Source organism: Tasmannia lanceolata, unplaced genomic scaffold (genome assembly GCF_043159265.1).
Source record: "Tasmannia lanceolata isolate RefF3 unplaced genomic scaffold, GAP_Taslan_0.1 ptg000007l, whole genome shotgun sequence".
Lineage (NCBI taxonomy): Eukaryota > Viridiplantae > Streptophyta > Magnoliopsida > Canellales > Winteraceae > Tasmannia > Tasmannia lanceolata.
In genome coordinates, this window is record NW_027518684.1 from 4,413,217 (window position 1) to 4,438,750 (window position 25,534).

Here is a 25,534-nt window from a genome sequence, read left to right on the forward strand (position 1 = left end):
TTCAGACTACAAAACCGTAAAACACACCTCCAAAACAAAACCCCTCATTTTTTCTCTTCTCCCGCGCCCGGGTTTCCTTTGCTAGTAAGCAACGTCTACTTTTATGTGGGCCCCACAAGAGGACCATGCTTCGATAATGGTGCGAACATACCTTATTATCAGAGCATGGTCGTGCGGATATCAGTAATCTATAAATATCATATTAACAAAATTTTAAGATGCAAGCTGAAGTCCTCTCCCATTTGTTGCCACTCCCTTCTTCCCATTCTCTCCTACCTTACCTATGCACTCTTTCTTCCTCCTCAACATCCTTTAATTCTAGGGTTTCAAGGGTTAGGGTTTACTCAGGTTCTGATCTACTTTAGCTGCTTCATATTTTCAAAAAAAAAAATTCGCATTTTGTTTATTCTTTCTGTGTTCGATTTCTCAGTCGAGAAAGATCAATTCTATTCTCTTTTTGTTTCGAGGGTTTTGTCTGGTTGATTAGTTTAGGGTTTTGAGTCGGTGACTTGTTTTAATTTTGTTTTGTTTTTTCTCATTTTGACGGCCACAGAGTTTTTTTATTGGATTGGAGACTTATCTCGATCTTGACAGGGTTTTGGTTCGGGTTTTCGAAATTTTGAAATTGGGGTTTTGGGTTGTGTTTTCATTTGCAAAAGATAATGGTAATTCATCGGATTAAGATTTTTACTATCTATTCCTTTTGGTTCTGATTTGAAATTTCATCTGATTCTTTTTGTTGAATAATTTGGTTAGGGTTAGGGATTTTGAGCTTGTTAAGATGACTATGAATGAGAGGAAGACGATTGAGTTGGATCAGGGATGGGAGTTCATGCAGAAGGGTATTACAAAGCTGAAGAACATTCTAGAAGGCCTCCCTGAGCCGCAATTCAGCGTAGAGGACTTTATGATGCTTTATACGTATCCTTTAGCTCTGTTTCGTTGCAAGTATTTTACCTTTTAGATTAGAGTTTTAAGTAGTCAATAGGGAAGAGACAAGCATTGGATATACCTGGAACATACCTCGTAGAATAGTGGTGTAAGTAGTCAGCCGGGAGAAGACAAGCATTGGATTTTCCTGGAACTTAACTTGTAGAATAGTGGTGAGTAGTGTTTGGTTGTCAACCACGTTGAGTAGTGGAATGGAGTGTCATTGCCAATATATCTGTAGAGAGAGAAGAGACAGAGCATCCATCGTTCCCAAGAAATCCAAGCAAAATTCCACTTTTTGTGGATTTTGGCATGGATTTCACACGGAGGGGACAAGGGTGACACATCACCATACATGCAATGATTAACCAGGACACATCCCTTATAGCCTCCTAGGATGTCAATGCTATATTGGCAACTAAACAAGGGGTTTTGCTAACATGGCACCCAAATGGCAATGAAAACCCCTAAGCTACCCAGGCTTTTGTACTACCAACCAAACTAAGTCTTTTCGGGGTTTCCCCTTTTTTGTATGGATTTTGATGAAAACTGTGATTTTTTATTGGTTATCTCTTCTTCACTTTAAGAACAGAACTATCTATAACATGTGCACTCAGAAGCCTCCTTATGACTACGCACAGCAGCTGTATGATAAGTACAAGGAGTCTTTTGATGAGTACATTACTTCAACGGTGAGTGACATCCTAGCTAGATTTATTCATATGCATATTTCTGCATCTTGAATATGTGGTACATTAGTGCTAGTTACTAGCTCATGTCTTCTAGATCTGTTTCTGATTGCGTTGTTTTTTTCTTATTTACTTTATGTTTTCCCTACTTTTTAGTGGGTAATTAGTAACGAACCTGCTATACCAACAATGTACATAATATCACTAGATCACATGGTTGATTGATTCGTTTTTCTATGCTTTTCATATAATGAATAATTAGAAAATCTTTAGAATATCATTGACACATTATATGTTACGTGAAGGCGCATAGAGATGTTGCCTTGCCCAATGGGAAGACGACGGATTGAGTGAGCAAGATTAACTGTATCTTTGTTGAAGATATTTTTGATGAAAATCTTTTAAGTTTTTGTGAAAGTGGCTCTTATATTCAAGAAACAAATGATTGGTGTCTCTTTTGTATATGTTTTCTATATGGATGAGATTCTTGATTGCTATCAATCTATTTTGCCTTTTTATTTTGGGTCGGTACTTGCTGAAGTTTTTGTTATATTCAGATTTATAAATTCCACCATCTTCTCTGGCTACCTTAGATGTCGATGCCGTTTCGTTCGCCTTTTCGTTTTGGCTAGTGGCAGAGAACGTTTCGGCGTTTCGGTTCAGAAAGTTATGCCAACTAGAGAAATTTTTTAATAGTTAAAAAATTTTAAAAATCCAAAAAATAAAAAAATTGCTAAAATTTGAACAACAAGGTCATCCTATGCAACCTAATCCATCATAACGTCAAGGTTGTAAAGATCCAACATTTGCTTATAGGAAAATCACTGTCAGCTGAAATGCATGTGTTGACCGGTGCCTGACTAGATGAAAAAATTTTAGAGACCAAATTAAGATATCTTTTACCTAACTTTTGTGATTTAATAATGTTTATACATGATAGAATTTGTGAATTTTAAAATTGGAAAAATACTCCATCATTTGGGGAAGTTAAGATTTTGACCCGGTCACTTAAATGAAGTATTTAAAAACTCATTGACATGACAAGGAACTCGCCCGAGTCGACAAGGATTTTTCTTTGCCGCATTCCGCGTTGCACCACATCCGCATTCCGCGTTTTGCCCCATGACGTCAATAAGAACTCCTTTGACTCTCCTGAGTTATGACCGCATCAACCGCATTCTTGGCCGCGTCCGTGCCGAGTCGACAAGGATTTTACTTGGCCGCGTTCCGGGTCACATCTGCATTTTTAAAACACTGCTTAAATGACCGAAAAAGGTTGAATTTTGTACAAGAACTAGAAAGCCGACTTCTTATCCTTTTAGATTTGAGTCTTGAAACTATTTTTAATAAATCCTAATGGGGGTAATTTCCCCTATTTACGTGTAAATCTTAAGTAAATGGACATTTACTTAAATGCCTTTGCAAGAAGAAAAGAGAAGAGGCAATAAGAAAAAAGAACTAAGAAGAGGCAAGAAGAAAGAGAACTATGAAGAGGCAAGAAAAAGAGAGTAACGGAACGAAACGAAATCCTGAATGAAATGAGATTAAAACGAATCGTTTCGGCCATTTCGGCTGAAACGAAACTAAATTTACAACTAAGCATACTACCATTGTGTGAAACTGGCGTGTTGACCTTTTCTTGCAAAGTTATATGCCTGCGTGCTTCGAAAGGATGCACGTTGTATATGAAAATAGTTTTGAGATGGCAATTTGTCATAATTTTTTTTGGTAATTAATTTGTCATAATTTTGATAAAAAAAACTTTTAGTGCTAAAAGATTTTGAAACAGTTGGGAAGTGGCTTGTTTCCCACGCCACGGTAATAGTTATCGATTTGGGTGGGAAGCCAATAAAAGAAAGTGGGTTACGGTTTTGGCAAAAACCAAATTGAATATAGGAAATACTATTCCCATTTCAAAAAATATAGGAAATACTATCTCTCTCTCATGTGCCTCTTTGGAAAAGGGAAAAAGAGAAGAAGAACTCATAGGTTTTGAGCCTCTTGGTGAAAGGAGAGATTGAAAAGAACTTGGTGAAGGGATTCTCCTAGTTTTTCGACGAGGAGGAGGAGAAAGCATTGTATTCTCTTGTGTCTTCTTCAAGAGAGGAAGTCAAGAAGGGGTTTTGTAAATGGTTGCAAGGGAAGGGTTTGAGATTTGATCAGGCGTTAGATTGATTGATGAACCTTTTGTAATCTTTACTTCTTGATTAGTGGAATATATTCTCTTGGATCGCCCGTGGGCGTAGGCTTTGCCGAACCACGGATCTCATCATCATATTTGTAGTGGTAGAGATGTCTTTTGGGATTTTAATTTTAATGTAATTGGGGTGGGGTAGTGTTTTAGTTAGGGTTTACTATTCACATGGCACTTTTCACACCACTATTCACCCACATGTTTTAGTTTTTATCTTTGTTAGTTTTAAGTGAAAAGTTTCTAAAGTTGGGGCTTTACTTAAAGACGGCCCACATGTTAGGATTTTGAGTTATTTAGGAGTCTCCTAGAAGTTGTGGGAAGAGTATATATATGTAGTCCTTTGTCCATTCTTTTGATAATTATTGAAAAGAACAATTGAATTTTCAAGAGCTCTTTGCAGCCCTTCTTGGACCATGTGGATTCAAGGTGGGATCAAAGGTGGAGTCCTTTGATAAACGAAGCAGACCCTTTAAGTGGATTCCTTTGTTAGCCTTATCGGTGTGTTTTTACCTCTAGGTGCATTCCTAGAGGCCAAAAAGTGGGTTCCTTTTCGTCAATATGTCTCTCTAGTATATCTTTGTTGAGTTACTTAGATAGTTAGATTTGTAATTTGGGTTTCCAATCGTAGGTTAGTCTTTTCCACTTAGATCTTTTATTTTCTCTGTGGATCTTCCAATAGCTTTCTTGTTTACAGTTTTGTATGTAACCTAGGTCTGTTTATCGATTGTTCCAACCCTTTAAATCTGAGTGCTCTACCTTTTCAAACCACACTTTCCCATTCTTCATCTCAAAGGTAATATGATGTAGTCATAGTGACAAATAATTTTGATATTTTCAAAAAACTCGCAATATTTTAGTTTTTTTTAGGGAAATATACAGATACACCCCCTCAACTATGGCCAAATTCCACTTCTAACCCCGTGGTATTGAAGGTACCAAAGACACCCCCTCAACTTTCTAACATTTTAAAGTAGACCCCTGACTTTTCACCCTATGGTTCAAAACTCATCAAAGACACCCCCTGACATTTTCTTCGTTCCCGTCCACCTGGTCATGTAACTAGCATTATTGAAAACTAAGGGGGTGTCTTTGGTACCACGGGGTTAGAAGTGGAATTTGGCCATAGTTGAGGGGGTGTATCTGTATTTTTTCCTTTTTTTTTAAAGAACGATAAAATCTCAAAATTTTGCCGAGATTCTAAAAAATAACGGAGTATCTTCATAATTATATTATTTGTTGTCCTAATTTTGTTCTTAAAATTTATATTTTTATATATTTTAATATTTTATTTTTTCCAAATTTTTCTCGATATAAACCCAAAAATAACAAAAAAATTTAAAATATCCCGAGATACACTCTTACTGAGGAATTCCTGAGACAAATATATGTGATTATGGGATGCAGAGCTAAACTATCTATAGGGTCTGAATCTGCTTATTTTTACAACGTTCAGAACTTTCTTGAGTTTTATTTCCCTTCCCGTAGGCATCCTACATTAGTTGGTATTAGATCCATGGTCTGACTCCAACATCAGTATACCTCTTTACATTCCCACTCTGCCTCCTATTTCGGTACAGTGAGTTTTCTCCACAAAACTTCCTACACCTCCAATCCCTAGAAGTGCTTCATTCTTCAAAATCGGTTTCCCATGACCGCTTCCCTAGTAGGGGGGTTTGTCAATGTACTCAGACAATCCGATGAAACCAAAGGTAGGGGGGTTTGTCAATGGACCCAGACAATCTTATGAAATCAATGGTTCTGATTCTTCTAAACTTAATTGGACAAGACTTGAGCACAACACCTGGAGTTGTCAGACACAATCCATATCCTAACGTCCAAAATCATGTTGTACCAGATAGACATGTCCATAGAATCTGTCGGAGCGACGTAGATCCGATTGGAGGCGTTGTTCTCTGACCTTGAGGTCGTCAGGGGTTCAATCCACCATCCCAGGTTACCTACAAAAAAAAAACGAGTTGAGAATAGAATCATGTCATGGAGATGGTATGACCTAAGAATGGACATTTTTATAACCAGAGACTGAGTTAAACATTTTTCCTGCTGATTTAAGTAAAACATATGCCTATCATTTTTACATTGGTTGATTTGGTTGAAAACCAAAGAAGTTATACGTCGTTTTTAATTGTCATCAACTTGCACTCATAGAATAAAGTCAAAGGAGAATTGAATTAGAACCTTGCGGGGTCATACTCTTGGTTTTTTTCCTAACTTGCACATAGTATGAATTATCATGGCAACTACTTTTTCTTTTTCTTTTTTTGTTGTCATGGAAACCACTTTTTGTTTGATCATGTTTAATCTTCTTTTATACATTTTTTTCTTGAGGGATGACGTGATCTCAAAATTTTTGCATGGAAGGAAGATATGGAAAAAGAAAGATTTTGCTGATTTTTCTTATTCTTTTTTGTTGCATCTTGATTGAAGGAAAAATTTCTGAACAATTGCAATAAGAGATGAAGGAGAGATCATGCAAACCTTAGGTTTTTTGTTTCATACCATGACGTGTTGGAAAGAATGAACCCAATTGATTACGACTCACGATGTTTGGGCAAAAATTACATAATTACACCGATACTCATTTTTTCTTTTTCAATAAGTGATTTTGTTAAAAGAAAAAAGAGAGGGCAAGAAGCCCATACAAAGCTCCCAAAATTAGAAAGAAGCAAGAAAAAACGAGAAGAGGAAAAAAGAAGAGAGAAATAAACTAAAATTTTGGTATTTCACCCCTTGTAACTTCATTATCACAACAAACACTGGAGGTAGCTAATCTGTAGGACTTAGAGTTGCCTTTACGATGAATATTGGAGAAGGAGCTCCTCAGAATTACCTAAGATACCCTCTCTCTCTCTCTCTAAAAAGGAACAGTCCCCATGGTTTTGTTGAGGAGGGAGGGTGGCAATCACCTCCGCCCAAATCTTGTTGCTTCCAATTTCCTTTAGGCATTTTAGACCGAACCACACCCTTGCACAAAGATCATTCAGACTAGTTAAATTGACTAAATTTTCTTTGCCGACAATGCAAGAGAAATGCAATAAATGATGAAGCTGAAGGCTTGGATGAAAATTGGGTTAATTACAACTTCTATAGTTTTGAGCTTCATCACTCTTTTCTTATACAACCTTTGGCTTGTAGACATGTGAAAATAGGAGCGATTTATCTTTATAGGTAATGCAAGAAACATATAATAAAATGATGAAATTAATATACTTGGATAAAAAATGAGTTAATGGAAAATTCTATAGTTCTGTGCTTGGTCAATTTTTCTTATTACAGACTTTGCCAACTGTTACTTAGAATAGAATAAGTGATGAAAATCATGTGCTGGAATTGAAATTGGGTTAATGCCAGGTCCTATAGTTTTGAACTTTGTCGAGGAAGCTATGTCGATTACAGATGTAGAAACAGGAACTATCTCCATTTGGTAAGGAACGCAGTTGACTATATTGCCAAGCAAGCTTCTTGGAAGAAGAGATCGATGACATATTCCTTTCCTTCAAGGCTTCTGCCCACAATGTATTAATGTATATAGGTGATGCAGGAGCATCCCCTAGGCATTTGACATCGGCCCACATGGCTCCTTTAGACTAGAGTTTCCTTTATTTGGGACCTTGCTTATATAGTTTTTGGTGTTATTATTTTAGTGGATTTATTTCTTTAAATGGCATTTTACAACATTAGGCGTAGTTTAGGGATGCAATGTTGTATTAGGGCTGTGTTATAAAGCCCCTTCTTTACTCTCTATCAATTTCGTTTTTGGATGATTTGAATTTTAGAGAATTTTCTCTTTTGAGAGAGCTTGGCTCCTCTTGTATGTTCATCTTCTTGCTTGAGATAATGGAGTTCCAAGCTATTGAATGTAGCTTTTCTTCCATTTCCCCCATCTAAACTTGTTGAATGCAAGAATTTCATTTCGCCGACTCCGCGCTTGATTGAACCTCGTGCGTCCCCTCGCTTGTGGTAAGATCGAGCTCCTTATCCCTTAAAAAAATCCCAAAAAAATTATAGGTTTAATTTCAGTACAATCTAGAAATTACACCTCCGATTGCGCTCTACATCAATTTGGTATCAGAGCTAGGTTTGCAGAATTTCCTAATTCTTGCGGATCTTGGAAATAAAATTAAAAGATCTGATCTCAGTTCCGCTCCGTGAAACCTTCGTGCTGTAAATTGTTATTGGGAAGATCTGGATCTAAGAAATTCAGCAGCTTGAGGAGAGTCGTTGCTCTCCAGGGATCTAATTGTTTTAAAGCATTGTTGGAGGCTTTTGATAAATTGGTTGTGGATTTCGGTTCGTGAAATGGTCTTGAACCGTTCTGAAATTAGCCTCCATCTGTGCATGCAAGCTGTTTGAAGAATTAGCTACAAAAGGAATCCTCACTTTAAACCTAGTTTAATTGTCGAGGTTCTTCATTTGGATCTAATGTTCCAGTAAAGAGTTGGGCTTGAAAGGGGTTTTCATGTGAGTGTTCCTAAAGACACCGAGATCTCTATGCTCTTTTCATTGGCTGTTTAAGCATGTTGCTGAAAATGGACGTTCTCATGGTAGCTTGACTCTAATTTCTTCCTGCAACCACAAATTGTTTCATGGAAATGATCCTTCAAAGCTAGTGAATAGTTTCTTTCAAGTTTACTTAATTTGTTCAAGGGTGAAATAAGTGACGAAATTTGCATGTTATAGTTGAAGTGCAGCCCAGGTGTTTGTTTTTGGGCTTGAGCAACATAAAGGTTGCCCTGCCTTTCTAGCTTCAACTTCGAACAACAGCATAGTGAATCTCTCACCAGGCGCTTACTATTATGAGCCTGGGAAGCATATTGTTGAGCAAAAGGTTCCATCAGTGGGTTACCTCCTGATAAGTCAACCCTGTTGGGGCTCCAGTTTACAGATCTAGTGTCCTGAGAAGAGACAACGGAGCTGCTTCTTTCTGACACCCTTATATTCATTAAGTTTCAAGCTCATGACCTTTAAATAGATCAGTACTACCCACTAACCAGAGCAGCCTCCTAGCTTACCACAATTGAAGTTAGGTTGCCAATTTTCTACCAGGGCTACATTATTAACTGTGGAGACAAGTTCAGGCACAAGTATTCTAGCTACATATATATGATATTGCTGATTTGTTGACATGTTTCCTCACAGGATAGATGCCTAGTTTAAGCCATCAAATCGTATCCTGATCATTCAAGAACCATATCTGAATTCTGAGCTCCTGGGATCCAGTTGGCTTTGTGTCACAATGCAGCTAATGTGGTTAATACTATGACAGGAATTCACTTACATTGAAGCCAACCATCTTGAATTCTCCTTTCTGTTGCCTTACAATTTGGAATGCATTAGTTTCCTTGTTTAGTGAGAAGTGGGTGTAGTTTCAACTATGCATTATTGAACCGTGATATGAGATGCACTAAAGAACTGCATTGAAACCACCATTGGAATCTCATATACTACCTCAAATCTGCTACAGGTTCATCAGTCCTTCAGTGATCATTTTGTCCAGTGACAGACCATTCAATATTGGAACAAGTGGTGATAGGCTGCCCTCACAAGTCATTCCCATTCCAACTTCAGAACTTGTACAGCCTGAACTCCCACTTCTAGCTTCCTCAAATTGGGTATCCAGCAAGATTGAAGCATGGCGTTTAGAATTCTCTTTGCAATAGTGTGGGACAGGAACTAGCACATTTGTTTTGAAATTGCTGAAAATTTCCGAGCCAAAAAAATTGTTGAGCTTGAGTTTCTGTTGAGTTCGTCTTGAACTAAACCAAAGTGTCTAGCAGCAAATTCTCCACATTGGGTGCTTTGAGCAGAAATTTCTGTTTGCTTGAATATTCTTGATGTCATACGTTGTTGATGATTGAAAGTGTCCTATTGGTATTTTGTTCGCTGCTATCTGTTTTCTCTGTGGCATATACAATTCATATCTGTAGTTGGCTGCTATTGTGTGTGATTGATTTGGCATGGATCAGCTGAATTATCATCCACCTCTTGATCAATTGTTGGAATATGGGAAGAGGCAAGATGCACTACTTGAAGAAATACTTGGCATTAGTAGAAAATGGGATGGGATTGCTTCTCATCACAACCAGCCCCCTCCACCGAAGAAGAAAACTTTTCAAGAAGGGGAGAGGATTGGAAAGAAAGAGAGAATGCCGAGGTGGACAGTCCCGAGGCATGACTTTTATCCTTCCGGTGACAGGCGACTTGATTCTCGTGTTGAAGCTAGCATTCCCAAAGTCTATGGGAGCATGGAAGATCAAGAAATATTTGAGTGGGTACTCCTTGTTGATGGGGTATTTGAATCCAATCAATTACCAATGAAAGAGCAAGTTGCCATGGTTGTTTCCAAATTTCGAGACCGGGTTATGGATTGGTGGAGCTCTTTGACATACCGGCGTAGAGAACTTGATGAAGCACCAATCAACTCATGGGCTGAATTGGAAAGGGAAATTACAAGACCTTTCCTATCTTTTGATGACCAAATTCGGTTGAAGCACAGACAAAGGAATGCAAGGGCCACTCTTCCACCATCACAGCCACATGGGGTACATTCTCACCCTCATTCCATTGCTAGTTCCTTCACCACTCGTTTTGATCATGATGACTACAACCAATATTCCAAAAGTACAATGCCTTTGCAAGAAGGTGATGAAATGGATGAGAAATGTGATGAAAGTGAAGAGGAAATCAACCATGATCATCCATCACTAGTAGAAAGCCAAGAAGAAGCAGAAGTAGTCATTATTTTGGAGCTGGATGATGGCATAGAGCTTGATGAGGCTAGTGTCACTAGAGATGAGCTAGAAGTAGCTTCTAACGATATTGAAGATGAAGATGAGATGCATGGAACTATTGGGCAGCAAGTACACTTGGAGCTAAGTAATGAAAATGATGTCCAAGTTACTTCTATGCTTTGCATTGATGATGGACATACCAATCATGATGAGCTTGAAGAAGAGGCCAATGACATCCTAGTGGAAGATATCAGTAGTGAAGAAGTTTATGAATTGGGAACAGTTGAAGAATACTTGGAAGATGTGAATAAAGAGTTTGCTAACGATGCTTCTATGGTGGGCGTTCCTTCATTTGATAGCTATGAAGGAGAAGGTGAAGCAAATAAAGAGCTTGAATTGTTTTATATGGTTGATATGACCATTGGTTTAGAGAGTGATTATGAGGTAGATGTTGGAGATATTGGAGATAGTACTGGGGATGAACATGGACCATCATTCTGGGATGAGAATAACAGTGGGGATATCTATGGAAAGAAACCTATGGAACAATATGAGGACATTTTTAGCCATGACAGTGGGGCTTGTATATTTTATTCTGTGGACTTGCAGGTTCTTCTCACAGATGCCAGTACAGTTCAGGATGGATTTTATGAGGTGTATCCCATGGCCTTGCATCATAGACCTTTTACCATATTCTCCTTCCACCATGGCATGGGTTTGCAATTGGGATCTTTCATGAATCGCACTATCCATAAAGAGGTTGATCGAAGTCATAGCCAGATGATGATGGGTGTCTACCAAGGGAATAGTAGCAAAAAATGGAACAGGGTCATCTTCATGTTTGATCCCGGTGGAGTCTCATTCCTGTGGCAGATGGGAACTCGAGACGAGTTCTTTCAAGAAGGGGAGTTTGATGCAGGAGCATCCCCTAGGCATTTGACATCGGCCCACATGGCTCCTTTAGACTAGAGTTTCCTTTATTTGGCGCCTTGCTTATATAGTTTTTGGTGTTATTATTTTAGTGGATTTATTTCTTTAAATGTCATTTTACAACATTAGGGGTAGTTTAGGGATGCAATGTTGTATTAGGGCTGTGTTATAAAGCCCCTTCTTTACTCTCTATCAATTTAGTTTTTGGATGATTTGAGTTTTAGAGAATTTTCTCTTTTGAGAGAGCTTGGCTCATCTTGTATTTTCATCTTCTTCCTTGAGATAATGGAGTTCCAAGCTATTGAATGTAGCTTTTCTTCCATTTCCCCCATCTAAACTTGTTGAATGCAAGAATTTCATTTCGCTGACTCCGCGCTTGATCGAACCTCGTGCGTCCCCTCGCTTGTGGTAAGATCGAGCTCCTTATCCCTTAAAAAAATCCCAAAAAAATTATAGGTTTAATTTCAGTACAATCTAGAAATTACGCCTCCGATTGCGTTCTACATCAATAGGGAAGAGAATATGACGGCTATAGATTGTCTCTACTGCCCCAGGATTCTGTCCTGGTTTGGAATTATCCCTGTATGGCATTCACTTCATTTCCTTTTCTCTCCTGTATATTTTGTATTCAACAATAGTGTTTGCATATATGAGTGATGAACTTATTCTGTTTGTATTTCCCCATGCTGTATTTTTTTCTGAGAAAAACTTAAGTCATCTACGCAAAAGAAAAAAGGGAAAAGGAAAACAGAATATTGTAAGGCTTCATGTTCTATTGCTTGCTTGTTAACCAGTTACGCAACAATTCAATATTTGAAATAAATCATTGCTTGGAACCTTTTAAGTAGACATGCATTTTTCTCACTTGCTAAATTTGTTCATTGTGAAAATGAGAAACTCATATAACCTTAATAACATGCTTTCTGTTATATATTTCAAGTGGCCCTTCATCTTGGATATTTGGCAAATTGTTAATTGATGCTGATATATTTGAAAATCTCCTATTGGAAAAACTCACACATAAAATATATTGTTGATTTGAAGACTCATACATAAAGTATATTGTTTATTTGCATTTTCAATTATTTTTCTGTCTTTAGAGTTTTATTTGTAGCTCTTGATTTTATCACTAAAGAATATGTGGAGAGCCATTCATCTTTGGTGAGCACCTTAATTGATGAACTCTTATTCAGGTATTGCCGTCATTAAGAGAGAAGCATGATGAATTTCTGTTGAGAGAACTTGTGAAAAGGTGGGCAAATCATAAAGTTATGGTCAGGTGGCTCTCACGCTTCTTTCACTACCTTGATCTCTACTTTATTGCCCGGAGATCACTTCCTCCACTCAATGTAGTTGGTTTAACTTGCTTCCGTGAACTGGTACCTAGCATTTAATATTCATATTAAGTTTTCTACATTTATTGTATATTAGTAACTTTTAATATTCTCTTCTGCATGGTGTAGGTTCAAAATTTTTCCATTGTTTATCACAGCTCCTTATGCTTCAAAAAAAAAGAGGCTTATCTTAATTCCTTTTATACCTATGCTCTTTCCTACCTTTGAGACCCTCATATCTTAGATTTTTTTTTTTTTCATTTCAGGTTTACAAAGAAATCAATGGTAAAGTCAGAGACGCTGTAATCTCTTTGGTATGTTGACAGAATGTATCAAACATGTAAAATTACTTTTTCCCCATTCAAGTTTAATTAACTAAACTTTTGTGCATCAGATCAATAAAGAGCGTGAGGGAGAGGAGATTGATCGGGCCTTGCTAAAGAATGTCCTAGATATTTTTGTTGAAATCGGAATGGGGAATATGGAATGTTATGAAAATGACTTTGAAGAAGCCATGCTCAAAGATACTGCTTCTTTTTATTCTCGAAAGGGTTCTAACTGGATCCTAGAAGATTCCTGTCCAGATTACATGTTAAAGGTAATTTCTACTCTGTCACAAATATCGTTCTCGGTAATTTCTCTGCAATGGAAAATCTCAGGATCTATTAGTTTTTTTTTTCTTTTTTCTTTTTTCGGGTTTATATCGGTAAAAACTGATAAATATAAAATCATTTAAAAATATATAAAAATATAAATTTAAGAAAAATATAAAATAAAAAATCATAAACATATCGGGATAATATCGCGATATTTTATGATAAAAATGAAAATATCTCTATTTTTAAAATCTCGGGATTATTTTGGGATTTTGTCGTTTTATCAAAATGTCGCGATAAAACCGCGATATTTTTAAATATTGGAGATATTTGTTACGTAGTTTCTATAATTTGCATGCCATTTGATAAAATGGATTTGCTTGCTAGTCAGAATGATATCTGATGACATCTGTGTTACTTCTCAGGCCGAGGAATGTTTGAAACGGGAGACGGACAGGGTTTCCCATTATTTGCATTCTAGCAGTGAACAGAAGTTATTAGAGGTTTGTTGCCTTTTTCGGTCTATTAGAATTGTTTGCAATGATGAGTTTCTGTAATTAGTATTTTGAAAGGAGAATTTGTGGTACAGTTTGAAATATTAAAGTGTTGAATGAGATGCATTTCTAAAATATTGAGGGGCTGTTTGGATACGTGGATTTTAGAATTCAGGTTTTAGTTTGAAAGCAGTGTAAAATGCTGGATTTTACAATCCATTATCCTGGATTTTAAGTAAGAAATTCAGGTTTTAGAAATCTCTCCTCCATCCTGAGATTACCAAAACCTGGAAACATGTGATGATCTCCTACTCTCTTGCTGACGGAAAGAAGGGCGAGAAATCAGAAAACGACGGCTGGTCTCCTTCTTCTCTCGTCTCCCATCTACGATTTTGAGGAAATCCAAGATTCTAAAATCCCTGTATCCAAACAGCCCCTAAGTGTTGAATGAGATCCATTCTGAAGTTACTTGTTAATTATTTATGAGTTAAATGTTTGGGGAAGGAATCTAAAGCTTACCAATGTTATTTGTTGTTCATTATGTACTCTTGGTAGCTTGTGCTGGGATCCATTTCTAAAATAGTAAGTGTCGAATGAGATGCATTCTGAAGTTACTTGTTAATTATTTTTGAGTTACATGTTTGGGGAAGGAATCTAAAGCTTCCTAATGCTATTTGTTGTTCATTATGTACTCTTGGTAGAGCGTGGAACATGAATTACTGCTTGTATATGCAAGCCAACTACTTGAAAAGGAACACTCACGATGCCATGCCTTGCTAAGAGATGACAAGGTATGTTATGTTGCTTTCGCTGTCTAAATCTTATGCATTGTGCCCATGGTTTTAAATTTACGCCAATTTCGGTTGGGAGTTGGGACCGAAAACGAAATTTCTTTAAATCCGAAATTTTGGATTTCCGCTGAAATTCAAGAAATTGATTTTTTTTTAAAAAATAGTATTATTCCGAAATTTTGGAAATAATAAAATAATACTTTTTTACCGGATTTCGGCCGACTGAAACCAAAACCGAAATTTAGATCCATGATTGTGCCATCTATACCTTCCAATGTGTATTTAGGTGGAGGATCTTTCAAGGATGTATAAGCTCTGTCGTAAAATACCCCGAGGCCTACATCCTGTTTCTCAGATATTTAAACAGGTGGGAAATTTTTTGCTATAACTTTTGTATTTTGGTTTTACAAGTAAAAGTGAACTGCCATTTTTTCCCTGTCCTGCATCTTATAGCTTTTTTTGTGATCTACATTGTGCAGCACGTTACTGCTGAAGGCACAACTTTGGTCAAACAAGCAGAAGATGCAGCTAGTAACAAAAAGGTGAGTCGGTCTAGTTGGTTTTTTATTATCGTTTTTCATTTTTGGATTACATGAATGGGTTGTTAAATCCTTCTGAAAAATGATCTATATCATACTGTCAAGGTTTGAAATTTCAGTTTTGGTTTCAGCCTCAGCCACCGAAATTTCAGTGTAAATCTTATATTTTTCGGCCGAAATTTTTAAATTTTGGTTTCGCTTTTAAATTTTGGTCCTGGCCAAAAATCTGAAATTTCGGTATTTCGGCCGAAATTTAAAACCATGCATACCGTGTTCTGTATTGGTCTTTCTTTAAACCATTGCATTGGTCAGATTTTCTCATATCTTATGCTTTAGCTTTGATTTGAATGTAGAAATTTCAACTCTCTCTCTCTCTCTCCCTCTTTTAATTTTTTTTTCCTGTGCATCGGTTACAGGATTTCTGATTTGATAATTCTGAAATCTCCTGGTCGTGAGATCATTAGGGGTGACCCAAAACTTGTTATTGGCATAGAAGATTGTTGAACACAGTTGGTTACATGTACTTTGAGAAGTTATTTTCAATGGAGGCAACTCAAGTAAAATTTAATGCTTAAATTTTTTTTTCCTTGAGTAATAATTGTACTCCCCCATTTTTGTTTTTAAAATTTACCGTTTAAAAAAAAAATAATGAAAGACTTTACCATATATAAATACATTAGGGTAGAGATAGGAATACCCCACTAAAGAGCACTTCTTGGCTTCAGTAGAGTCCTTGATGCCTAACAGGCCAGCGAAAACTTCCAAAAATTTCCCTTCATCATTCATAAAGTGCATCTACATTACAGGAACCCTTGTCATAAAGAGCTACTACCATTGAAGTCGAACTTGATAGTTTTGAGGGGGCTAGTTATCCATCTAAAGGTTGAACAAAGACCACCCATTTCCTAGAAAGTTATTGGATTGAGACCCCCCAAAACTCATCTGTGACAAGGGCCGATAGAGTTTTTTGATGTCCCTACTAACTTCTTAAATGAAGAATACTTATCATAAGTGATCCATCTATTCCTCTTATTGCAAGTCCTCAACCAAGGAACTAGAGCTATCAAAGGATATGTCCTTCCTTGCTGTGGTGGCCTACCTTCCATTGGCTAAAAAGTTCATAGAAGCTTTTGAAGATATCTAAACCACTCTAAACCATTTTCTAATCGAATTGTACACATTTTGGATCACCTTGTGATGAATGAAGAGACAACATGTAGATTCTGCCCCTTATCTACACAAAAAGCACTTATTCATTAATCCAAAAAGTTTCCTTTTCAAAATATCAAACGAGTTGTTCTTGATCATCCAACAAAACATTTGAATCCTTGGATAAATGGGAGCACTTTATAACTTACAAGGGAAGTATGTGCTCCATCTGCCATTAGGTCATCCAAGAAGGACTTACCGAGGACTTCAAAGACCACACATGCCCATCATTCTCCAGGAAAGAAATGTACACTTTCGCCAACACGAGTAACTTTAAAAGACAATCTCAACATCTTTACTAGTTGAATATAAATTAAGTCAACTATTAATTATGATTGTCTTTTAGAGTACAAATTCTAGAACAAAATGTATTTATCAATGATTTAATGTGAGCACACGACCAATCAATGATTTAATGCGAGCACACGACCAGTCATTCTAATAGGGCAATGACACACTCAACTCTAATGGGGCAATAACACACTCAATGTTCCAACCTATACGTAACTAAAACATCACTAAACTTATTAATACTAGTTATAGCTTGCATGAGGATACATGTATCCGGTACAGCCTAATCACAAAATCTAAGGTTTCGGGTATAACAATAAACCTATATGCCTTTATCAAATATGGGTATAAATTGATCCCAACAATCGATCCTATATGTTTTTTTGTCAAATACAGGTACAACAATGAATCTCTATATGAATACACTAATAGCTTATCATTGATTCTAATTTCATAGTTTAATTTGTCTTTTATCCATGCTTTTAAATGTTAGTTCCAACGGTTTTTTCGGAGTTCACGTGGACTTCATCAAGGGAACCTTTTATCACCCTTGCTTTTTACCAAGGTAGGTGAAGCCTTGAGTGGAATTATTAACAGGGCGGCTATGATACCGTAATTTTTTGTGGAGCCAGCAAGGATCAAGTTTCGAGCCTCAAAATTATTTTCAAATGGTTTGAGGTCGTTTTGGACCTAAAAATCAACTTGGGGAAAATTTACATTATCGGCTGTGGCATTGGGGAGGAAAAAGCGGCAAACTTTGCTAAAATTTTGGGTTGCAAGACTGAGAATATTATTGTTTCATATCCTGGTCTTCTTCTGTGATATGGTTTTCCAAACAAAAACTCTATGTGTTGGTCGTTATCATTGAACGAATTTAAAAGAAATTGGCAGGCTAGAAAAGTAACTCTTTCTTTTGGTGTGCGTATAATCCTAATCAAAGCGGCCCTTGCTAATATCCCCATTTCATGTCTCTTGACAGAATTCCAAAGGAGGTGGCTCGAATAATTGGGCGCCTTCAAAGAAATTTCCTTTGGGAAGGACAAGAGGGAGGAAAATATCTTAAGCATCGCCATTCAAAACAAAAAATCTTAAGCATCATGTCAATTGGAGTGAGTTTTGTAAAGTCAAAAGGGAAGGTGGGCTTGGCTTTGGTAAGGAGACTCTTAGAAATAAACAAGCATTTTGACGGAAATTATTGGTTAGCAAGTATCGGAGTGAGGGTTGGATGGGAGATCAAAGGGTCTAGGAAGAGGTCAAAGCTCGGGGGCATGGAGATCCATTTGTCATGATGAGTTCAAGGAGGATATATGAGGTTTAGGTTAGGAAAAGGGGAGAGATTCGTGTTCCTAGGAAGGTTTGAATGGGTAAGGTCGCTCTATGTCGTAGGTCCCTGAGCCTATTTACTAACATGTTCTCTATTTTCGAACAAGTTTTCATATCACAATCGAAGGAAGGTAAACTTGTATGGGCACGAAACCCTCGTGGCACCTATGCGGTCCAATATTTTTTCAGGAAGCACATCATGATTTCTTCCTCCATTCACAGCCTTTGGAGGACCTAATGGAAGGGTGCCAGTTCCACCCTGTATCATTGCGTTCGCTTAGATTGCTAGTTTGGAGAAAATTAACACCTTGACCACTTAAAGAGAAGAAATCTCATGTTCGCTAACTGATGCCCCGTGTGCCAAGCATAGGAGACTTCAAAAGACTTCAAATCAGATCCTAAGCCGCTGCAAATTCAGCAGAGAGGTATGGAACACATTTTTCAGATGGTTTGGTGTGAACTGGGCTATCCCATATTCCATTTAGGAGATTCTTACCGGCTGGAAGCTAAAAGGTTTGGTCCCCCTTGGCAAGGTCCTTTGTATGCCTATCCCATTTGCTACCATGTTGGTTGGACAAAGTAAAACTAGGTTGATTCAATTGATGCTAGAACATTGAAGTTTCATATATACATGAAAATTATATCGTTCACGTGTTCATCAATAAGAAAACCCTAAAGTAGTCTTTTTCTTGTTCCCATGCAAGTTTATGTCTTTACATATTTTGTATGTTCCTTTTTTTTCCTTCTCTTTGAAAAGATTGTCAATTGTTCTGGTCAAAACCAATATGTGCTGTGATATTTGTCAGCTTTGGCCCTGCTTTAGCTGACCCCCAAGACCGCTATTTTAATCCTTTGCATTTCATTTCACATTCTTGAACATATGCATGCAACTGACATATATATATATAGTGGAAATTGATACAAATACACCCTTGTTTTAGGGTTGCCCCAAACAGCCGTTCTAATGTTGCCACTTGTGTCAAGTAGGGGTGTTGTTTCATTTTATTAAAATGTCTAGGGTGTTTTTTGCGATGTTGTAGGTATGGCACATTGTGGAAAGTCTCTCTCCCTCCCTCTCTCCCTCTCTATGTCATGTATACAGTATGTATGTATGTATGTATGTATGTATGTATGTATACAAAGGTATCATTTCATTTTATCGAAAAATGAATATCAGTAGAAATCATATAAGGTATCATTTCATTTCATTTTATCGAAAAATGAATATCATTTCATATATATATATATATATGAGGAAAAGGATTGTGAGCTTGAGCGTTGGATCCTTATGGTGCGCTTGAGCTCTCAAACGCATGTGGCCCACATTGTTAGGATGATCCAAAGCATTCATTTGAAAGGCCCTTACATAGATAGGGTGTGTACAAAAAATCAGCTCCATAGGATCATCCTAACCCATCCATTTGTGGAGGTCAAAATGGACAGACCACAAATCTGCCCATTTTTGCCTCCACTTTTGGAGGGGTTAGGATGATTCAATGGTCTGATTTTTGGTACACACCCTATCTATGATAGGGCCTTGCAAATGAATGGTTTGGATCCTCATAGAAATTGTGGGACCCATGTGATTGGTGCACTCAAGCGCACCATTTGATTACAGCGCCCAAGCGCACCAACACATTCCTCTATATATATATATATATATATTGGAGGGGTTAGGATGATTCAATGGTCTGATTTTTGGTACACACCCTATCTATGATAGGGCCTTGCAAATGAATGGTTTGGATCCTCACAGAAATTGTGGGACCCATGTGATTGGTGCACTCAAGCGCACCATTTGATTACAGCGCCCAAGCACACCAACACATTCCTCTATATATATATATATATATATAAGGAAAAGGATTGTACACTTGAGCGTACCAAGCTTATGGTACGCTCGAGTGCCCAATCACATGTGGGCCCACTTTGTTAGGATGATCCAAAGCATTCATTTGAAAGGCCCTTACATAGATGGGGTGTGTACCAAAAATCAGCTCCATAGGATCATCCTAACCCATCCATTTGTGGAGGTCAATATGGACAGACACTGTGTGTCCACAAATCTGCCCATTTTTGCCCTCCACTTTTGGAGGGATTAGGATGATTCAATGGAGCTGATTTTTGGGTACACACCCTATCTATGATAGGGCCTTGCAAATGAATGCTTTGGATCACCACAAAAAATGTGGGACCCATGTGATTGGGCAATTGAGCGTACCATAAGCTTGGTACACTCGAGCGTACAATCCTTTTCCTCTATATATATATATATATATATATATAGTAGAAATCATGTATTGGTTGGGTTGTTTGACCTCTTGTGCTCAGTCATCTTTCCCCACTTTTTATCAATGATTGTTTCTTTTTGCAATTGCAAGTCTTGCTAACAATTTTATTTTCCACAGGCAGAGAAAAAAGATGTTGTTGGCTTGCAAGAACAGGTAAATCTCATAACATTTGCCTCATGATGAACCTGATAGAGTAGTTAACACATGGAAGCTGAATTGGTTTTCAGGTTTTTGTTAGAAAAGTTATTGAGTTGCATGACAAGTACTTGACGTATGTGAACGACTGCTTTATGAATCGTACCTTCTTCCATAAGGTCTGAGTTGGATATTGCTGTTATAGGTGTTCAGATTGCATTACCATATATGTTTTTTTTTTTTGATATTCTTTTTGTACATTCCCATATATGTTGTCAGAAATGACTTTTTTCTTGTTTTTACAGGCTCTCAAAGAGGCTTTTGAGGTATTTTGCAACAAAGGTGTGGCAGGCAGCTCTAGTGCAGAGCTACTGGCTACATTTTGTGATAATATTCTTAAGAAGGGCGGAAGTGAAAAATTAAGTGATGAAGCCATTGAGGAGACTCTTGAGAAGGTAACTTACATTTTCTTTTAGTTTTCATTTTTTGAGTGTTTAACTATTCTGGCATCAATTTTTATGTTTGAAATGAATCCTTTCATTTTCAGGTAGTGAAATTGCTAGCGTACATTAGTGATAAAGACCTATTTTCTGAATTCTATAGGTAAACTTCCATTTTCATGTGCATTCTGTGGTTATGCATTGAACCTTTAATCTAAAAAAGAGGAGTTCTGAAATGAAGGGTGCCCTTGCAAAAAAAGGGGTGAAAGTGGCGCCCCCATTGGTTGAAAATCATCAAGGTCCGTTAAATGGGATGAAAAGTCAAAGAACATTAAATGCACCTTGGTGATTTTCAACCAATGGAGGCGCCATTTCACCCCTTTTTTGGAAGGGCGGCCTTCATTTTAGTACTCTTCTAAAAAAACACAGATTGTTTGTTTTCTGATTTCTTCATCTTCCCTTATGCTTAAATTATCTTGGTGGAATTAATATGCAGAAAAAAACTTGCTCGTCGGCTCCTATTTGACAAAAGTGCTAATGATGAGCATGAGATGAGTATTCTAACAAAGCTGAAGCAGCAATGTGGTGGACAGTTTACCTCTAAGATGGAACGAATGGTCAGTTGCTATAAATCTTTAGCATAAATTTTCTCACTTTTCAAATATTAATTTGGCTGGTGGTGTTCATATTGTTTCTTTCAGGTCACAGATTTGACATTAGCAAGGGAAAATCAAACTAATTTTGAGGAGTACCTTAGCAGCAATCCAAATGCAACTCCAGGGATTGATTTGACAGTCACTGTCCTTACTACTGGATTCTGGCCAAGTTACAAATCATTTGATCTCAACCTTCCTTCAGAGATGGTAAGCATTCCCCCAGTTCATTTGTTCCTGAACATGCTTTTAAATTTTGGCCAAAATCCGAAATTTCGGTTGGGACCTAAACCGAAATTTACGGAAATCCGAATTCGGAAATTTCGACAAATTGAAATTTTTTTTCGAAAAATTACCGAAATAATAAATTAATACTTTTTTTACTGGATTTCGGCCGGAATTTCGGTTTTGGCCAAGGCCGAAACCGAAACTGAAATTTCAATCCATGTTCCTGAAATCATAAAATTTAAGGGAATACCTAATTCCAGTACGAACGGCATGTATTTTTATTGTAGGTTAAATGCGTTGAAGTTTTCAAAGAGTTCTATCAAACAAAAACTAAACACAGAAAGCTTACATGGATTTATTCATTGGGTACCTGTAACATCAAAGGCAAGTTTGAACAGAAAGCTTTGGAGCTTATAGTGACTACCTATCAGGTAACTCCTCTAAGTCATATTCCCTATCATAGGGATTAGTTGTTTGTCGGATTCAATGCTAATTGGTTGCTTGAGCTTTTATTTTGTTGTTTACAGGCCTCTACCCTTCTGCTATTCAATGCCTCAGATAGATTGAGTTATTCAGAAATCATGACACAATTAAACTTGACGGATGATGACATAGTTAGATTGCTTCATTCACTGTCGTGTGCGAAATACAAGATTCTTAATAAAGAGCCAAATACTAAAACAATCTCCCCAACCGATTATTTTGAGTTCAATACCAAGTTCACCGACAAAATGAGGAGGATCAAGGTAGGTCTAAGTTTGTTTAAAAATTCTATGGACCTTGTGGTCTGACCTTTATAGCTGCTGTTCCTATTTTTCTTTACACGACTCTAGAGATGAATTTGGTTCTTTGAAACCTCAGATTCCCCTCCCACCAGTGGATGAGAAAAGGAAGGTTATCGAGGATGTTGACAAGGATAGACGATATGCAATTGATGCCTCAATTGTGCGAATAATGAAGAGTCGAAAGGTTTTAGGTCATCAACAGTTGGTGATGGAATGTGTTGAGCAGCTTGGCCGTATGTTCAAGGTATCTATTATGGTTACTTTTCCTGCAAATTTGTAGTGTTTGTTCATGTTCAGATCGAACTTTACAGTGTGAATGGTCTTCGAATAGAAAAAAATGTTGGCCTTTTTCATTTTAAAGCACAGGTTTTTAAATGTGGAAACAACAAATCCCTTCATTTTCTGAACCGATCATCTAAAAAAATCTGGAGTTTTATCATGTGCCAGGGCAATATTTTTTGTTTGCTCTCCTAGTCAACATTGTTAAAGTATAAAAGATTAAATAACGCCTTCTCCAACTGCTTATCATTAAGGGGAAAAACTGCCTTCTCCGACAGCTTAAGCTTTTGGAGTAATTGGTTGTTTGACATGATATCGGGTTCAAAACTCCTTGATATTAAAAAATCTACTTCTAATGGCCAACCTAAAAGAGGGGCCACATGTTCCACGTGTAGGCCAACCCTAAAAAGAGGGGCAACACGTGAGGGGGAGTATTAGAGTATAAAAGATTAAATAACAGCCTCTCCAACTGCTTATGCTTTTGGAGTAGTATATTCTGATAGATTCATGTTTAAGACTCTGTAGGTGGCCAGAAAATACAGTTTCTTGCTAACTCAATAGTTTCTTGTGACTAAGCTTGAAATGATCTTGATATGCAGCCTGACTTCAAGGCAATCAAGAAGCGGATTGAAGATCTAATCACCAGGGATTATCTGGAGAGGGACAAGGATAATCCAAACATGTTCAGGTACTTGGCCTGATTTAGTCCTTCTATTGTTGATGGAAGGAGTACTGTATAGGGCGTTTTGTAACACATGGTGGGGGGTGGGGTGTGGAGTGGGGGTCTCAGGGGCTCTAATAGTGCAGAAGCACAGCATCACCACTACGAAGAAATTATGGATGGCACGATCCTAATGCTTTTCCTGTTACAAAGCATTTTAGAAGAATCAACAACCCCCCCCCCCCCCCCCCACACACACACACCGTTATATTGTTGCTTCATAGTTGCTATTTTATGTCCCAGACCTCTTTTGCTTGATTCTTGTTATCTATTTATTACTCTACCTACTGTAAGCAATTTTCAGTGCTTTGGTTGGTTTCTATTGTCACATTTAATAGTTTGAGAAGTCAACCTGAGATGAGAACTTTATTGTTCATTTCTCATCTAGTGTTATTTTTTTTTCAGTCTTTGAGGGTTTTTTTTTTAATGGTAGTCTTTTAGGTTTGTTAATCTTGGTTTTCTATTATCATGGACACTGAGCCTGCATTTTGTGGTAATTCTGAACCCAATTCGGTCCTACATACTTGAATCTTCGAGTGTTAACACTCTGCTGATTCACTTTTAGATATGATTGTTTTACATATGTTTTCCTAGCATTTTCGATCATTTTCCATACTGTTCCTCTGTACTTTCTGTGCACTTCCCAAGAACATACCTACACAGTAATTTTTCCGAATTGATTTTCCGGTGCTGGAAGGGCATTTGGCAACTATGATTTTAGGCTCAAGTGGTTATCTGTTTTGCTAGTTGATGATATGAGGAAGATGGGTTGGAGTGTCCATGCACAGGTTTCTTTACTCGTAGTTTGTCCCTGAAAGAAGACAGTTTGGTCCATGTATTGTGGAGAGGGATGAAATCCTGTGAAAATGATACACTGAAACTAGGTGTGTACCATCTCCGCCTACTTATAGGTGTGTCCCACTAGAGCTAACCTGGGCTAGTAGCTTGCCTTCATTGTGTGCTACTTTAAACCCAATTCTCATGGTCTGTCTGCATCATGAGTAACCGAACACAAGGTCCACTAGCCCTGCTCCCAAGTACGAAGCATCTCATGCTATACGCAAGTTCACCAAGTCTTAGAACTTGGCGTCCAAGGCATAGACCCATGCCATGAACCAATCCACAGGAGCAAAAGTCCCACCGCAACTCATCTGGAGACGTGGCTAGGTTTAGCCACACTCCGCTCTGTGAAGTCCCTTCACTCGGGCGCTCAAGGTCATGGTACACGACCGCATCAAGAGACAGTTTATAAGATTGTAGCACAAGTTCACAAGTCCTGGTGGTATGGTGGTTGGATTTGGGCAAAATTTCTCATCCCAGTGGATTTGGTCTCTCGAATGACGAATTTTTGATCCAATCTGGCATGTAAGGCCATCACCAACTCTTCAAATCTTGAGGAGGAATTCCCAAAATTTTCTTCCATAGGAGACATGTTTGACGTCCCAAATGAAGAGGATGGCTCAGCAATATGACTCCTGCTAGGCGAGGTAAATCTCGTCTCTAGGCAAGAACCTTGACAGATTATTGGAGGTATACTCTTGACAGATTAGGCAAGAATCTTACCCACTACAAATATTAGGAATGCCCAAGAAGTCACTTGTCACAGCACCTCTAGCCAATTTAGGAATCTCTCTCCACTGCCAAAACACTATTGTTTTTCCACCCATAGGCAAAGTTTGTAAGGTGATCCCTAACCTGATTACCCTCTCTAAGCTGATGAGATTGTTTAGGCTTCAATTCAAGGATAAGGGACTGAAGTTCCTGCCAGTAATGTTTGATAGACCAGATAGGTTCTTGTCAGTAATTAAGACCTCGCTATCATTTCCAGCCATATATTAAAGAAACCAAAGTCTTTACAATATGCTAGTTTAACACCGTATGCTTCTGACCTCCACCTAGATATTGGTTCCAACTCCATAATAATGACACAGAG

At 37.7% G+C, this 25,534-nt stretch overlaps 1 protein-coding gene across 2 annotated transcripts; it reads left to right on the forward strand.

The window, feature by feature from the left end:
* The first annotated feature begins 200 nt into the window (after window positions 1-200).
* LOC143881518 (cullin-1-like) lies at window positions 201-23,803 on the forward strand. 2 transcript variants are annotated; one of them, XM_077384622.1, is made up of 22 exons: window positions 232-348; window positions 595-665; window positions 757-921; window positions 1,523-1,622; window positions 12,686-12,871; window positions 13,093-13,140; window positions 13,221-13,424; window positions 13,848-13,925; window positions 14,472-14,498; window positions 14,618-14,707; window positions 14,994-15,074; window positions 15,187-15,249; window positions 20,478-20,513; window positions 20,588-20,674; window positions 20,801-20,950; window positions 21,043-21,098; window positions 21,432-21,552; window positions 21,637-21,798; window positions 22,104-22,247; window positions 22,344-22,562; window positions 22,678-22,845; window positions 23,480-23,803. In XM_077384622.1, the coding sequence occupies exons 3-22, from the start codon at window positions 782-784 to the stop codon at window positions 23,579-23,581; spliced, it is 2,262 nt and encodes a 753-aa protein (XP_077240737.1). In that variant the 5' UTR covers window positions 232-348; window positions 595-665; window positions 757-781; the 3' UTR covers window positions 23,582-23,803. The 2 variants fall into 2 exon arrangements, with proteins under 2 accessions (XP_077240736.1, XP_077240737.1); XM_077384621.1 differs by lacking the exon at window positions 595-665 and having other exon boundaries at window positions 201-348.
* The last annotated feature ends 1,731 nt before the right edge of the window (window positions 23,804-25,534 follow it).

Excerpts from the sequence above, each read along its gene's own strand:
- LOC143881518 (XM_077384621.1), top strand. The coding sequence starts at position 782 with ATGACTATGAATGAGAGGAAGACGATTGAGTTGGATCAGGGATGGGAG. Across the intron at positions 1,623-12,685 it reads ATGAGTACATTACTTCAACG|GTATTGCCGTCATTAAGAGA; the intron begins GTGAGTGACATC and ends ACTCTTATTCAG. Across the intron at positions 13,425-13,847 it reads GTCCAGATTACATGTTAAAG|GCCGAGGAATGTTTGAAACG; the intron begins GTAATTTCTACT and ends GTTACTTCTCAG.